Raw genomic sequence first — 13,089 nt, forward strand, 5'->3', positions numbered from 1 at the left:
CTGTGAGAGCTGGTTGTTAAGCACCGCTCTTGCTCGCTGTATTATTCTCATCATCAGGAGCTGTTTAGTATGCTGCGGGCATAAATGGAAGATTGGCGGGGCACTGGGTGGCAGAGCAGGCCACTCTATCATTAATGTGCCCATCGCTGTTATCATACGCCTAATGACATCGCTCTCAGATGGCATGCTGGGAGCTCGACCGCAGGGAGCCTGGCTCAAACGTCTGCAGGCACCAATGCCTCCCATCATCAATTCTACATGTCTCTTCACCAAAATCTGAGGCCTCCACATAATGTCTTTCACGGTTCAGCAGTCTTACAGGGCTTTCCCTCCTGCCTGGCCCTGAAATGGGCAAATTAATAGTTCCTTTGAAACAAATTGGAATTACACCCCTCGATGCCTTAATGTCAGAATGCGAGAGAGTTGACGTCCCAGGTCTGACCGCTGATGGAATATGAAGATCTGAGAAACACTGGAGGGGAGGACAACGTGAGGGGGTGTAAAGATATTCAGAACCCCTCCATACACAAATGTTACTCGTTCCCTGCTCAGCATGAACCTGTACAGTAGTGTATAGCCCATGTCAGTGGAAAGCTGGAAGTGTTTAAACCTCAGAATAAAAAGGGGAAACCCTTCAGCCTGTGAGACTGAGTAATCTCAGGACAAATTAAGACAGTACATTAAGTCTGCATGGCTTTTGCTCTCATTAGTAGCTCTCATTTATATCGCAACAAAGCAGTTAAAAATATAGCAAAGTTTCACTCTTTTGTTTAGGCATTTTGACAGGCCGTTAGTCAACTGGGATGACTCGTTTTAGTTAATAAGCATTTTGGAAGCATAAAGCATTTTAGGCTGTATTTCCTGTCCTGTTGCAATTCCTGTAGGGTGGCTGTAGCTCAGTTGGTAAGGCATTCATCCATGGATCAAAGGGTCAGTGGTTTGACTCCCAATCCCTCCCGGGTATATGTCCAAGTGTCATTGGGCCAGATGTTAAAACCCCACTTGCTCCTGGTGGGTCAAGTGAGCGCCTTGCATGGGAGCCACCATTATCGGTGTGTGAGTGTTTGTGTGTGATTGAATAAATTATAAGCAACATTGTATAGGCAGAGCATTTTCCATTTCCATTTGATATTTACCTGTAGCCGTTGCTACACAAGCTTAATGCTGAGAGTGGATGTTACTGTTTGATTAGTCATGTCTTTTTCATTTACATGTGGATGTGGTGCAGGAGGTAGAGCAGTCATCCAGCCAACCCCAGGGGTGTTGTTGGTTTGATCCTCAGCTCCCCCATGGGTGTGTGTGTGATTGTGAGTGTGAGTGTGAATGAGAAGCAGTGTAAAGTGTTTTGGGTACCAATACGTAGAAAATAGCAATATTAGTGCAGAGCGTTTATCTAAAATATATTCAAAATATATTTTTCATCCAAACACAATGTATAGAAACCTATCATTTATAGAAATTTATAGAAACCTTAATGAATCTTACTCAAATGGTGTTGTTTGTTTGGAGATCAGATTCCCAAGGCCATGGCTGTCAGCACTCTTTTCATTTGAAACATAGGAACATCTTTCGAATCAAACCTACAGGGACAAGATTAATGTGTAGGGGCGACTGTTGTGCAGGAAGGTAGAGCAGTCATCAACCAATCCCACAGTTGTTGGTTTGATCACTGGTGCCTCCGGTCACATGTTGAAGTGTCCTTGCATAAGACACTGAACCCAAAGTTGCTCCCAGTGAGTGTTGGCCAGCTGCATAGCAGCTACCCCATCGGTGTGTGTGAGATTGTTGTGATGACTTTGCTATATAAATAAAGTTGACTTGAATTGTGAGTGCAAATGGATGAATAGTGTAAAGAACTTTTCAATTCAATTCAATTCAACTTTATTTATATAGCGCCAATTCACAACAAAGTCATCTCAGGGCACTTTACAGAATAAAGTCAAGATTATAAAGATATATAAAGAGAACCCAACAATTCCCCCTGGAGCAAGCCATAGGCAACAGTGGAGAGGAAAAACTCCCTTTAACGGAAGAAACCTCCAGCAGAACCAGGCTCAGGGTGGACGGCCATCTACCTCGACCGGTTGGGGTGAGTGGAAAGGGGAGAGAGAAAAGAACAGAGCAACAAAAGCAACAACAAAACATCGGGCAGATTGGTAGGATCAGTAGCTTCACGCTGGAAGACACACAGCTTCAAAGCCGGGGGACACCTGCAGAAAGGGACAGAGAGAGGGGGACAGAGGAGGACAAAGACAACTACGGGAGAGAACACACAGAGTTAATGACATAGTTAATGACATTTGAGTGCCAATAGGTAGAAAATGCAGACAGTTTACCATTTACTGGACCTTGATTGTTGTAAGCCTGTATAAGACATGAACTCTATAGAATGTCAGGAGGATCAGGTCGTGACACTGTCAGTTTCCATTTCACACTTGTAGACAACATTGGCCTTGTAATCCGTTCGTATACCATAGAATCTCGCGCTGTTCCGTGTATTTCTTTGATGATTTTCAGGTCTGCTCTTACTGACAGAAGTTCACGAATTTCACTTGACATTGTTGTGTTCGTCTGAATGAATGAATTTGCCCAGTTTTGCAGCAGTCACAGTAAATGGACGTCATCAACCTTTAAAATGAACCGGATGATCTTCAGGCTTCTGTTTTTTGGCCTGTAGAAGAAGTGTGCTTGAGAGCTCCTCTTCTCTCAGCTGTTGGCTCCCACACTTGTATGGAGACAAAATAAAAAATCCTGCAGCTTGTCTTGACTTTCTAAATAGTACTAGACCACATGAATCAAATTGATAAAAAATCAATTTGCAAGATTTTTGATTCTCAGAAAAATCTATTTAGCGTATCATAGCTGCTTCTTTTCTAGCGATTCTCTGGAAAAAAAATCCTTTTTGAGCCTGTGTGTGTCATGTGATCAAATGAGTGCATTACCACCGCTGGCCACTGCGGCTAAATAGTTTCACAGCCCAGCACTGATCCTATGGCTTTGGTCTGTCAAGGCACAAAAGGACTTGGTTAGGTTTACTGAGAGGACGTGGTTTAAGATCTTCACTGAGAAGATGGTCCACAAGTCAAATGGTTTGTATGTAAAGTCACCAACTAAAGTTGTAGAGGAAGGCTTTTGCTCGTGTCCAGAGGTCCAAAAATCATCCATTCCATAAATCGCTGTAAGACAAAACTGAACATAAGACAGAACAAAAAATAGATTTTTTTCCGTCCCACGTTAAAATTGAGCGAACAACAAAGTAATTTCACAGAAAACATTTCTTAAATAATTCCACAGAACATGATAAGAAACCATGTACCTCATGTACCTCAACTTTCCATTACTACCTTGTTCCGCTCCCCCACTACCTTGTACTTCGTTCTTTTGCTTAAGTAACTGTAAACAAACTTTGTTTCCTTAACAACTGGTTAGGCAAACTTCTAAGGCAAATACTTTAAAGACAACCATGTGATGTCATTGATGACATCACAGCATACTTAGACATACACTTCTTAATCTAAATAACCTTTTTCAGACACAATGACCTTAAAAACAAACAAAACAGAACAAACAAAGAGAAAACTCCTGTTGGCTCATACAACAGTAGTATGAACTGTGGGGCAGAAGTATATTGTAGCATCAAAGGGACATTAGCAAGTGAAGTGCCAAAATATAAAACTGCCACCAAGGGACCAATCTCCCTATGGCTTGACTGAGCATTGTTTATTACTTTAAGCCTTTCTGTTAAAGCTAAGCCAGTGTCAGTCTTTATAAAAGTTATTCCTAAAATGCCTACTGTACCTAATTTACCACATTAAAAAGCTTTCTGTACATTGTATACAAAATATATATTTAAAATAGTTACTACAGGCCAATTTGTCTCTAGATTCAGACAACTCCCTTACTGAGTGAATCCAAACATTTCCTTTGCATTGAGTGTCAGTAATAGTGAAGCAATATTTTGTCCAGTTAAGATTTATTGGCACTTGAAGGGACAATTCCAGATTTACTGTGAGAGTCTGACAGAGCTCTGGCCTAACAGTAGTGTCTGTTTACACTGACTGACCTGTTAGCACTCTAATAACACTGAGAGGTCAAATGTTTAGCAAGTATTATATTTAGCAAAGGACATATAGAATTTGACTTGAGCTAATTGGATGATCAAAAATTTGCTGCCTATCAATGGGTTCAAATATTCTTCAGTTGCTAAACTTTGCTGACAAGTGAGAGATGATTTCCCGTGAGCTTAGAGATACGGTCTGGACCAAGGATTACAAGCAGGTCAAACAACCATCTGGTTAAGAGACAGAAAAAAGAAAAACCCAAGACCCCCAAACTAATTCTACTTTACAAATTATGTACATAGAACCTCTGAGTAGACTCATTTCCTAAACATGGAAGATTTTATTACAAATCCAAAGGCAAAATACATTGGTATGTAGCACTTAAAGATACTGAAATTTAAAGATAAAAACTTTAAACATACAAACAAAACTTAATACTTCATATAAGTGTAAACAGGTGAGAAAATATGTAGGTTATATTTTAATGAGGGAAGTAGAAGATATGCAGAAAATATCAAACTTCTTCAGTCAAATGTCAAGTGAAATGCATTTGAATGTGATAGAGAGCACATGACTGCTCCTGTCAGACTGCTGGGAGCTCACTTCACAGGGGAAGAATTGGGACTTCCTGTGGCTCAAAGAGAAAAGCTCAGCCCCACTTGTAAACGGGACACTGGGGACACTGAGAATCACACTATGATGATCGTCAGTTTGTGAAAACAGACTGCATGGAAAGTGTCATCAGTACATCAGAAGGCTGGGTGTTAACAGTCACACACACATTTTTATGCTGTAGAAGCACAGTGGTGTGTGTGCCCCTGTGGCTCAATGCTCTACTGTCCTGTTTCATAAAGATGTCCAAAATTTGCCAGTCTCTCCAGGCCTGTCAGTAAAAAGAATAAAGTCTACTCTGGGATTTAAAGTTTTCACCACTGAATTAGTGTTTTCTAAAAGACCTCTGCCGGCTGTCTATAAACTTTGGAAGGCTAGTAGAAAGTTTAATGTGCTAAAGACTAAAGGTTTAGTCCTAGTGGTGTGTTTGTGTCCTCGGGCAGGTTCAGTTTGGAATCTCCAGCTCTGCTGTTTCCTCTTTAACAGAGTCATCTTCTTCTGGCTTCTCCTCCTCCTCCTAAAAGAAGAAGACACATCACACTGTCATTAAACACTGGTGATTGCAAAGATGCATAGACACAATAAATGTAAGCAGCACATATAGTAAAGTAGTGTCTCTGACACTTAAAGTGGCTCAAGCAGTGGAAACCTAAATTACTTCCCATACTCTTGTGGGCCAAGAAAAGACAGCCAGAAGACTCCTTTGTTTAGAATCTTTAAAACACTGAATTAGAAGATCAAGAAAATCCCCACCCAAATTATTAACTTTTATTGGAATAAACACTTTGGACTCTGAGCTTAAAAAGTTCTTGAATTACTTTTTAAGAAGGACCTTGCAGCAGCAGAGTAACCTGATTTCTCCTCCACCTTGGAATTATTTGGAAAGCCTGGCTCACAGATTTTAACCGTATAATCACAGAAAACACTGCTTTCTGACTTTTATTTTGTGTGTGTTTGTGTGTATTTGTGTCTCATCAGGGTGACAGTGCAGAGGGAGAACAATAAAAAAAAGGAGACACTCACACATTTGATTCACAACACGAAAATCCACAGTGATTTAGATGAAGCACTTTGTGTTAGTAAAATTTTCTGTGAGACTTAGCAGAGCTTAAAAATGGGGTGGCATCTCCCTGTTCAAAATTGTAGCTATTAGAGAACGAATTCACCAGATCCTCCCCCCAAAAATTACAGATAGATCTTCATGTACAGCAGTGCTAGAGTCATCGATAAGGCCCCAATCCCTGTTAGACTGCTTTTTACCCATAGATCTCTCTGAGCTAACTTCAATTATTACCTCATCTAAACCAACAACCTGTCTGCTAGACCCTATTCCAACTAAGCTGCTCAAGGAAGCTTTACCCTTAATAGATACATTCATATTAGATATCATAAATCTATCTTTAGAAACAGGCTATGTACCACAGGCCTATAAGGTAGCTGTAATTAAACCATTACTTAAAAAACCCTGTCTTGACCCAGGTGTTTTAGCCAATTACAGACCAATATCTAATCTCCCCTTTATTTCTAAAATAATTGAAAAAGTAGTCGCAAAACAATTATGTGATCACCTTCATAGGAATAATTTGTATGAAGACTTTCAGTCAGGATTTAGAGTTCATCATAGTACAGAAACAGCACTGGTAAAAGTCACCAACCATCTTCTCATGGCCTCAGATACTGGACTCATCTCTATACTTGTTCTGTTAGATCTTAGTGCTGCATTTGATACCATTGATCATAACATTTTATTGCAGAGACTGGAACATGAAATTGGAATTACAGGAACTGCACTAGGTTGGTTTAAATCTTATCTATCTGATAGATTTCAATTTGTTCATGTTAATGATGAATCCTCCATGCACACAAAGGTTAGCTATGGAGTTCCACAAGGCTCTGTGTTAGGACCAATACTTTTTACTTTATATATGTCTCCTTTAGGCAACATTATTAGAAAACACTCCATACATTTCCACTGTTATGCTGATGATACCCAGCTATATTTATCTATGGAACCAGATGAAAATAATCAGTTAATAAAGCTTCAAGCATGCCTACAAGACATAAAGGCCTGGATGTCCCACAATTTTTTACTTTTAAACTCAGACAAAACTGAAGTCATAGTATTTGGGCCCAAAAATCTCAGAGATATGATGTCCAACCATATTGTTACACTAGATGGCATAAGTCTGGCCTCCAGTACTACTGCAAGGAACCTTGGAGTTATGTTTGATCAGGATCTGTCCTTTAACTCACATATAAAACAAATCTCTAGAACAGCCTTCTTCCACCTACGGAACATTGCCAAAATTAGGAGCATCCTGTCTCAAAGTGATGCCGAAAAACTGGTCCATGCATTTGTTACCTCTAGGTTGGACTACTGTAATTCCCTACTTTCAGGATGCCCCAGTAACTCCCTAAAGAGCCTGCAATTAATCCAAAATGCTGCAGCAAGAGTGCTGACTGGAACTAGCAAGAGAGATCATATTTCACCTTCACTAGCTTCTCTCCATTGGCTTCCAATTAAATGTAGAATAGAATTTAAAACCCTGCTTCTTACATATAAAGCTCTGAATGGTCAGGCTCCATCATATATAGAAGACCTCATAGCACCATATCATCCCAGTAGACCACTCCGCTCTCAGAATGCAGGCCTACTTGTGGTTCCCAGAATTTCCAAAAGTAGAATGGGAGGTAGAGCCTTTAGCTATCAAGCTCCTCTCTTGTGGAACCAGCTCCCAGTTCACATTCGGGAAACAGACACCCTCTCTACTTTTAAGTCTAGGCTTAAAACCTTCCTTTTTAATAAAGCATATAGTTAGTTATAGTTATGCTGCCATAGGCTTAGACTGCTGGGGGACCCACCCCCCAATGCACTGAGCTCCTTTCCTCCTCTTGACCTCTCTCCTCTCCTCTCATCCCGCAATTCTCACCACTGTATGTCATTAACTCTGTGTGTTCTCTCCCGTAGTTGTCTTTGTCCTCCTCTGTCCCCTTCTCTCTGTCCCTTTCTGCAGGTGTCCCCCGGCTTTGAAGCTGTGTGTCTTCCAGCGTGAAGCTACTGGTCCTACCAATCTGCCCGATGTTTTGTTGATGCTTTTTGTTGCTCTGTTCTTTTCTCTCTCCCCTTTCCACTCACCCCAACCGGTCGAGGCAGATGGCCGTCCACCCTGAGCCTGGTTCTGCTGGAGGTTTCTTCCGTTAAAGGGAGTTTTTCCTCTCCACTGTTGCCTATGGCTTGCTCCAGGGGGAATTGTTGGGTTCTCTTTATATATCTTTATAATCTTGACTTTATTCTGTAAAGTGCCCTGAGATGACTTTGTTGTGAATTGGCGCTATATAAATAAAGTTGAATTGAAAATTGAATTGAATTGAATGATCTCTGCTTTTATTCATTCTTTCACAGAGCTGCATCCTGGTTACTTAAGTCCATGTAAAGCAGTCCTGGCAGTGCTCAGACTAAGCAAAACTTGATTTGCTAATGAGAATCATATTTTTAAGACAATATGCAAATGTTTTTAATGAAACTACTTTTCTTGGAGTTAGGATCTAGTTTAAAGACACCTTTAAACTACATAAATGTAAGCATCAGCTCAGCTGGACGCATCAAAATTCAAAGACTAAACAAAGGAGCAGAGAATGATGGTTTGACTGCACAGCTATAAATACACTGTTTAATGGAAAGCCATACATTTTCATTTAATACGTTTCTAACGGAAGCCCTTCCAGTAAGCCCCACATTCCCTCTTAGCTGCTGTAACTTCTTTTTTACGGGAGTTTGTAACTTTAGCAGTTTCTTGGTTTTCCTGAAACATGAAATTGTATGTACATTTTAACACAAATGGGCTGTATTGAAAATAAAATTAAACATTCTATAAATGATTACATTTTTTAGTCCACAAAAGTCCATCTGGAAAGTTATGTTGTTTATCAATTTCTAAAATTTATGACATAAAAAGTAACTTTACAATAATATGTGCTTTAAATATTGTTTTATTTTCCATATCTGGAGAGGCTGCAGTTGCAACTATTTGCTAAAAACCTAAACAAAAAAAGCTATTTGTGGTATTTTCCAAGGTTGCCTAAACTTGCATAGAGCTGTATACATTTACAGTGAATTAGTCTTAATTTAAAAAAGGTCCACAGTGTTTGATTACATTTAATCAAATTGAGGCTGATGATTTTCAATATATAATAACTGAAAATGTAATGCTCTCCTTTTATTAATGGACCAAACAGGTTTTAACCATTCTTCCGGTCTTTGAAATTACTTAGACAGACTTAACAGCACTAAGTAAAACACAGGGAGTAGGGAAGCTCAGCCAGGAGCTGTTTGATTTAGTAAAGCAGACACAGTGAAAGTGTCAGAGGTGAGAGCTGCAGTGGTGATTAAACAATTCTGACTGATACAATTATCGTCCCTCCAGAGGTTAATAAACACATCTTCACACCAGAATGTGTGAGTACCAGGTTAGATCTGGTGCTTTAATCTTCATTTATATTCATGTGTCAAATCTAAGCCTTAAAAATGCTGCGTACTCACAGAAACTACACAAACTTCTATACTGTAACCTGACGTGCACGTCCCCAGAAATGTAGCTACATGTTATGGCAATGTACTCACAATACCATAGGTTACTTGCATAGACTCTGTATAGATGCAACCCCTCATGAATCCACACTCTGCAGCTGGCTGAGAGTAGACATTAGTCAAACTACATTTCATTCCCAAGTTTTAACTACTTCTATTATACAATTATGATTGATGCTCTTTAAGGACAGGGGCCTACTGGCTTAGTGGAACAGCATTGGGTTGGAATGCAGAAGGTTGTGGGTTTGAATCCCACCCAACCAGGTGTGGCACCACCCAGCCACCATGAGCCACCCTGGTGCCAGTCCTGAGCGAAAAAAAAAACAAAAAACGAGAGGGCTGAGGCTTGAACGGAACGGTAAAAATTAATGCTAAATCAACGTGCGGAAAATGTTTCACTGTGATGATCACAAAAGGGACAAGTCGAAAAGCATTGATCTTGTTCCTGTTTAAGGAACAAATGACTATACATCATTTTTAAAACAAAGATTTATAGAATTATAATAAGTGAAACTTTTGTTGCAAAGATTTTTAAAGTTGTAATAAAATTACAACTAGAAAACTATCTTTAATGCAAATGTTTAATAAGTGTACAACAACATCAGCAGCTTTGGTGATGTGGTTTTAGAACTGTTTCTGTAGATGTGGTTTCTTAATAACAACGAACATTTTTAACCAAACATACAGATTCTTTGCAGATACGCTTGTTGTGCTTTGCTGTCTTAGTTTTGTGTCCTAGTCTGATAATGTTTGCTCAGCAGCAATACAGGATCAAGTCAAGAGATCCCCAAAGTTATTACAAAATCACGAATGCCCATATTTCGTTTCATGTTGAAATATTTTCTACTGGCTTAGTTATCCAGTTACATTTCTATTCAGAAGCCCAATGAAGCTTTGTTATTCAAGCCCTTCATCAGTCTGTTAAAGTGATGGTTTTCTGCCATTCTGACACTGATCACTTTTGTGTTCACAGTCCTCACGCCTTCTTTCAGAATTGTCCATGACTGCGATGGAGAGAGACACAGTATGTGTGCAATATCTGCCATAAAAGCAAAATTATATTAGTTTCTGTTTTAGTTTTAGTCATTTAAGTTAAGGATAAAGGTTCATGGCTGATCATGGAGATTCAATATTTTAACACTAAACGTGATTAACAATACATTGGTTTCAGAGTGGCAAAGCCTCTTGTTACAAAGACTGAAAAAACACAGTGATTGAATACTGAAACAGTTTGCTTCAGGGCAGGTATCAACATTATACAACATTTTAAACTCAATTCTTATTTCTATGTCACATACTCTGAAGCACTATAGTAAGAAACAGACAGATATGTGGTCCAAGCTAAACTGAAAACACTTTTTTTCTGATTAATGATTTTGCCTCAGTTTTACTATTAGTTTTTTTTTTGTTGTTGTTGTACCATATGCCAATAAGGTGCCTATCTATTAATACGGCTGTGTGCAGTGCAAATTTACTATGTGTTACAAATGACAACCTACTGCTATCAAAAAATGACCATTGAGACATGAATCTGACATGTTCAGATCCCACTTTGTAAGAAATCCGGTCTATTGCAGCCTTAAGCCTGAAAGTGGATCCCTGCTCTACATACAGCACCATCAGATCTGTAACACCTTATAGAGTAACACTCCAGGCACATTTTGTAGAGTGATGATGAACAATGATACCAGAGTGTTGCTATGAGTCATCACAGAGTTATAAAGTTTCTGATGCCTTATATACTGTGTGCTTTCTGCTGCATGAAGATGGGACAAATGTATAGTTTGTTGCACATAGATATATGCAGCCTATAATCTGCTGTTATCAAATGATATTTTTAGCATTTATACATGTTGTGTATTCAAACAGCCACAATTCAATCGGTAAATGGATCTCTGATGTGAACCACTATTTGATAATTGTGTTGTAAATTACTGAGTATTGTGTAGGGCTATTTGCAGCACTTGTTAAGGCATGAGAAGAAGCAGTGAATTAAGGTTAGTGTTAATGTGAAGGACGGAGCATGCATCATCTCTTTGCTAACAGGAACCTTGTCAGAGCTTCTGGAGCAATCCTGATATGCTGTCTCCCCTGGAGAAATATTAGGTACTTTTTCCTGAACTCTGGATCTTTCTAATGCTAGTCCATAGAGCTCATATAAATCTAGCTGTGGGGTGACACCTCATGAACTCCACCACCGTATGCACAGTGACATCCACCAAATCTCCCTGACAAACCTGCCAATTTTCCAATTACCTGTGGCACCATTCGTTATTGGCAGACCAGTCAGCTCTTAAATGGGAAAGGAGGGAAGGAGGGGCCACCACATGCTAAATATCTCGTAAAGCCAGATATGCACCTCCATCTCCACTCATTTAGCATGTGTCCCTGAGGAAAGTGGTGACACCAGTCATCCTCTCAGGGCCTCTCCGGGCCTTCACAGGATTTCTCATGCGCTCTTCAAAGACCCCCCCCTCCCAACTGCAACCCCTCAGCTACCTGTCACTCTATCTCTGCCTGAGGGGAAGCAAACAGGTGAAAGTGCCCCATAGCGCCTCCTGTGTGACTGCAGAGCCTCCTTCTCCAGCCTGGATAAAACGGCAGCAGAGAAAAACATGGCCCAATATTAATTTGAATTAATGTTTCTTTGAATTTCAGTTAAATGCTATGCTGGAAGTGATACTACACTCGAAGAGTGCCTTCACCTAGAGCTTGCTACCCATTTATCTGCTCTTACAATTAAGTTTGTGCAGAGAGTCTACAGAAATAGCCTCTGAACTGTCAAGACAGATGCAGAAGATGTGCTGTTAATCATATTTTAAATGCACCTATCACCTGAGAGGTATCTAGTGAGTTGTTTGGGGAGGGGTGTAATTGCTACAGAGCATGCACCTGACAGTTATGCCCTAATTGTTTCAGCTCCTTGGATGTATGTGTCATTGAATTCTTGAGCTGCACTGAAATATATTCTGAAATACTTTTGATATAATTTTGGCATCTGATTTTGATTTAGTTATATTTTTTTAAATAAAATAAAGTACTCAATAATTTTGAAAATATATTTTATATTAATACATTTGTCTAGAATCTGTGAGACTTCAGAATACATTTCTCTGTAATGTTTGAAGCTTTATATTTCTGTTATATTTACATAGTATTTTTGAGCTGTCATCATCGTGTTATATACAGTTATCATGACTGCCAGTATTAATCTTATCTATCACAACATTAATGAAAAATACAGTTTATTTGTTCACACAGCCTCTGTAAAACACTGAATTAGAAGATCAAGAATATCCCCACACAAATTATTAACTTTTATTGGAATAAACACTAAAAAGTTCTTGGTCTCACATTTGGATTAAATGGTCTGCACTTATATAGCACTTTTCTACCTATTGGCAACGCAAAGCGCTTCGTGACCGGAGGAGCTGGGGATTGAACCAACAGCTGCGAGATTGGTGGACGACCGCTCTACCTTCCTGAACCACAGTCGCTCCAGATTAAAACAATGGATTTAACTTGAAGGGGCAAGCTACATTGTTTGGTTGAGATGTATAAATTTATTAATAATAATCATAATACATTTTATTTCTACAGTGCTTTTAAAGAACCTCAAAGATACTTTTTAGAGATAAATTATTAATATGGTTTTAACACACAAACCAGTACATGCACATTTAAGTCACATCGGATTAAATAAAAGCAAGAATATGATAAGGAACAAAATTATTATTATTTCTTTGTCCGTTTGGCTAACCCAATGAGTTCAGGGTCACCACAGCTGATCATTGTCTGCATGTTGATTTGGCACAATTTTTACCCCAG

At 39.3% G+C, this 13,089-nt stretch overlaps 1 protein-coding gene across 2 annotated transcripts in view; it reads right to left on the reverse strand.

Annotated features, from left to right (window-relative positions):
• Positions 1 to 4,014: 4,014 nt before the first annotated feature.
• The window catches only part of phf14 (PHD finger protein 14), a 115,281-nt gene continuing 106,206 nt past the window's right edge, over positions 4,015 to 13,089 (reverse strand). The window contains exon 18 of one of the 2 annotated variants that reach the window (XM_067510638.1): positions 4,015 to 5,190. In XM_067510638.1, coding sequence (XP_067366739.1) covers positions 5,119 to 5,190 — 72 coding nt within the window. In that variant the 3' untranslated portion in view covers positions 4,015 to 5,118. The remainder of the gene's footprint in view (positions 5,191 to 13,089) is intronic. The other variant, XM_067510631.1, reaches the window with a different exon arrangement.

Source organism: Channa argus, chromosome 1, assembly GCF_033026475.1.
Source record: "Channa argus isolate prfri chromosome 1, Channa argus male v1.0, whole genome shotgun sequence".
Taxonomy (NCBI): Eukaryota; Metazoa; Chordata; class Actinopteri; order Anabantiformes; family Channidae; genus Channa; species Channa argus.